Raw genomic sequence first — 3561 nt, 5'->3', positions numbered from 1 at the left:
AAAAAAAAGGTTAAAAGCAAGGAGCTCTAGGGCCCCTGGGTGGCTCAGTGGGTTAAGCCTCTGCCTTCGGCTCAGGTCATGATCCCATCATCCAGGGATCAAGTCCCACATCGGGCCCTCTGCTCAGCAGGGAGCCTGCTTCTGCCTCTGCTTCTGCCTGCCACTCTGTCTGCCTGTGCTCACTCTCTCTGACAAATAAATAAATAAAATCTTTAAAAAAAAAAAGCAAAGAGCTATAAAGCTAGTATAACAGAATCTTGATTGATTGTTGAGTCTGATAAGGGGTGAGTGGTGATTTATTCTTTTATTCTACTTCTGCATATTTTGGGGAATTTTATATGATAGAGCGATGTTGCTCACCATACCACAGGAAATAAAGTGGGTTGTTTTTAGCAGAAGCTTAAGAGGGAAACGTGAGAAACACAGAAAATCTCATTTCGACACACCAGGTTTATGTAGTGCTTATTTATTCAACAATAATTAAAATACAGATCTAATAAGACCAATAGGCAGGCGAGGAAGATTTTTTTTTAAATGAAATTTCTCGATTCAATCAAAGAGCTGATGAATCAACGAAACAAAAGATACAGAAGGTAAAAGAAAGAGTTGGCCATCTTCTGCCCCAAGCTACCTCTGCCATGGTCTGGAATCTTTGTAAATATTGGATAGGACACTGCTAATATTTCTCATAAACCCTTGGCCATCCTGGATTCGCAAAGCCGATGATATCAGGAATTTCACATGTTGGAAGTCTGAGGATGCACTTGGGTAGCCGTGGAGAACTTGTGGGACAGGAAAATCACCCCGCTCAGCAACATCATGAAGGCAGCCAGACACGCCACCAGGAAGGCACTACCGATCTCCTGAGTGTTTGGCTTGAAGGGAATCGACAGCGACGGGGGGAAGGAAATGCCCTGCTCGCTCATCACCGAGTTGTAATTCCAGACCACGGCGATGGCGATGCACACGCCGGAGGCCAGGTTCAGGATTCCCGAAGCGATGAATGGGTTGAAGGTGGCGTTCTCCCGCAGGATTCCCAGGTACGCGTTCCTGAGAGCGAAGATGATGGAGGCTCGCCCCAGGAGGCCTAGGATGCTGGCGATCAGCAGGAGGTTTTGGGAGACACGAATATCAAGCGGGAGATACGTGTCGCGGTAGCTGTACCGTTGACACAGGGTGACTTTGTTGTGGTCGCTGACGTGGTGGTACACGCAGACTTTCCACATGCCCACGCACACCAGGCCCGGGGGCAGGAGGCCGTTGTTCTCTATGTACCACACTCTCCATTCCACGAGGCCCATGGACGTGGTGGTCAGGATCCAGCCCACCGTGGCCATCGCAAAGCCGGCCACCTGGCCGTTGGCGCTCGTGATGAGCAGCAGCATGGCCACTGCGCACCGCATGGAGCTGCGGACAGATACGGGGTGAGAGAGGGTGAGCGGCCGCCTCGGGCTGGGACGCGCCCCTGCGGGCCCGGCACGAGACCGAGAGTGGGGACCCGAGACGTTCACGCTCTGCCGGCGGGACACAGGGCGGGCCGGCTTCGGGAAGGGCCGGTGGCCCTTGTCATCCGAAGTCCGACACGGCACCGACTTTCAAACAGGCACTTCCGCTTCTGGGCATTCGTCCCCAAATGAGACCTGCCACGAGCAGAAAGTGGTCATCACGGCACTGCGCCGACTGAAAAATGGGACACGTTCAGGCCCAGCGACTGAGCTCGGCTGAATTGTCCCTTGGTGCCGAGTCGGTGCAACCGGGCTAGTCTGCGCCGTGGCTCAGCGCGCGGCTGGCATCGCGCAAGGGGCCGTGCCCCGTGTCTGGCTGTTTTCCAGCTCCAGCCCCGCAGGGATGCTCTGCTGCCTCTCACTGGGGGCCCCAGTTGGCTGCGGGGACGGGCCATCGGCTCGGTGTTTGGACACCGGGACTGGTTGCATGTTTGGGCCGTTAGGAGTAGCGCTGCTGTACGCATTTCTAAGCGGTGTTTCTGTGCGTGTGTGTTCTCGTGTTTCCCGGGTGGATGCCTCAGGCCGGGCCAGGGGCATGGAACAGATGGCAAGGCTACGCTCAACTCTTCAGAAAGCGCTACCAGCTACCCCGCTACCCGCTACCCCGCCGGCCCCACCACTTTGCGTTCCCACCGGCATCGCGCGAACGTTCCGTTTCCCCATCTCTGCTCCCGCAGGTGTTGGTTTCGTCTTTTGGATGACATCCGTTCTAATTGCCACGGAGACGTAATGTAACCGAAAGGAAGAAGGCCACAACGTACCAAGGACAGGCGGTAAGCTACAAAATGGGACATCTCGTCGTGGCTCTGAGAACTGGAAGTCTGTATGCTAAGTTAGTAAGAGACATTTTTAACCGGGTTAGAGGGATTATGAGTTTTAAAATACATATATATATATATTATATTATATTATAATATTTCAATATATTTATAATTATAATACATATAATATAAATAAAGTATAATATATGAATATATATTTTATAGTTATAATATGTAGTATATCATAAAATATATATTATAAAATATATGTATTTATAGCACACAAATCTTAAGTGTACAGCTCAATAAATTATTGATAACCACAAAGGCACCTCTTGGTTTAAAATACGTAACATTACCACTTCCTTGTTTGTCTTTAGTGCTCTTTAACCTCGCAGCACGCACCCGTAGAGCATCTCAGTTCAATTCTGCCTGTTTTCCAAAACAGGGATCATGCAGTCGGCATACTTTCACTGGACCCTGTTTATGACCTTGGATTGTGATTTTTTTTTAAATGATGTCTGGCTGTTCAAGCCTTTTAAGGCATTTCTTCCATGAGCATGATTTTTTAAAATAGGAACAATAACTAAGGCTTCATTGATATTATGAAGCTATGGAGGATGAATTATATCTGATACATAACTACACTGTATGATGTTATTGGTCATTCATTTGCCATAAGACACAGCAGATGTAACAGTAGAAGAGTATTTCACAATGTGGGAAAACACCCGTGGTAGGTGAATGTAAAACAGATAATAAAACTCCCAAGTTCCTAGTGTGATCTTATTTTTGCCCACCCTAAATAAGCAAAACAACATGCCTCTATTGGGATTACTAGTGATTTTTTTTTCATTTTTTAAAAAGATTTATTAATTTGATAGCACAAGCAGGGGGAGCAGCAGAGGGACAGGGAGAAGCAGGCTCCCCACTGAGCAGGGAACCCAAACTTAGGACTCCATTCCAAGACCCTGGGATCACGACTGGAGCTGAAGGCAGCCGCTTAACTGAGCCCACCCAGGCAGCCCACTGTTTCGTGTTTCAAGGTAAGAGTCTATCACTTTTCCAAATGGGGAAAAACAGGGGCACAGGCAACGGGACGCAAGCATAGTGAGGAGTATGAGCGGGAGTGGAGGGCCGTGCATGGAGAGCATGGAGGGCTCCGGACCTCCCGTGGGGGCCTCCCACACTGGCATGTATTTATTTACCATTCACGCGTGGTTTGCGTGTGAGCAAGAGGTGTGTGTCTGCGAGGAAAGCCGTTAGAAATATCTCGCTCAGTGAAAATGCATGTT

The 3561-nt window shown here is 49.1% G+C and overlaps 1 protein-coding gene across 1 annotated transcript; it reads right to left on the bottom strand.

The window, feature by feature from the left end:
• Window positions 1–273: 273 nt before the first annotated feature.
• Window positions 274–2388, bottom strand: CLDN34 (claudin 34). The gene has a single exon (XM_045089281.1). It carries the CDS (start codon window positions 1401–1403, stop codon window positions 738–740), a length of 666 nt encoding a protein of 221 aa, XP_044945216.1. The 5' UTR covers window positions 1404–2388; the 3' UTR covers window positions 274–737.
• Window positions 2389–3561: the final 1173 nt, after the last annotated feature.

Source organism: Mustela putorius, unplaced genomic scaffold, assembly GCF_011764305.1.
Source record: "Mustela putorius furo isolate JIRA1106 unplaced genomic scaffold, ASM1176430v1.1 tig00003836_pilon_pilon_pilon, whole genome shotgun sequence".
NCBI classification, from domain to species: Eukaryota; Metazoa; Chordata; class Mammalia; order Carnivora; family Mustelidae; genus Mustela; species Mustela putorius.
Note: the sequence above shows the minus strand (reverse complement) of the source record. Positions and strands in the feature narration are given on the sequence as shown.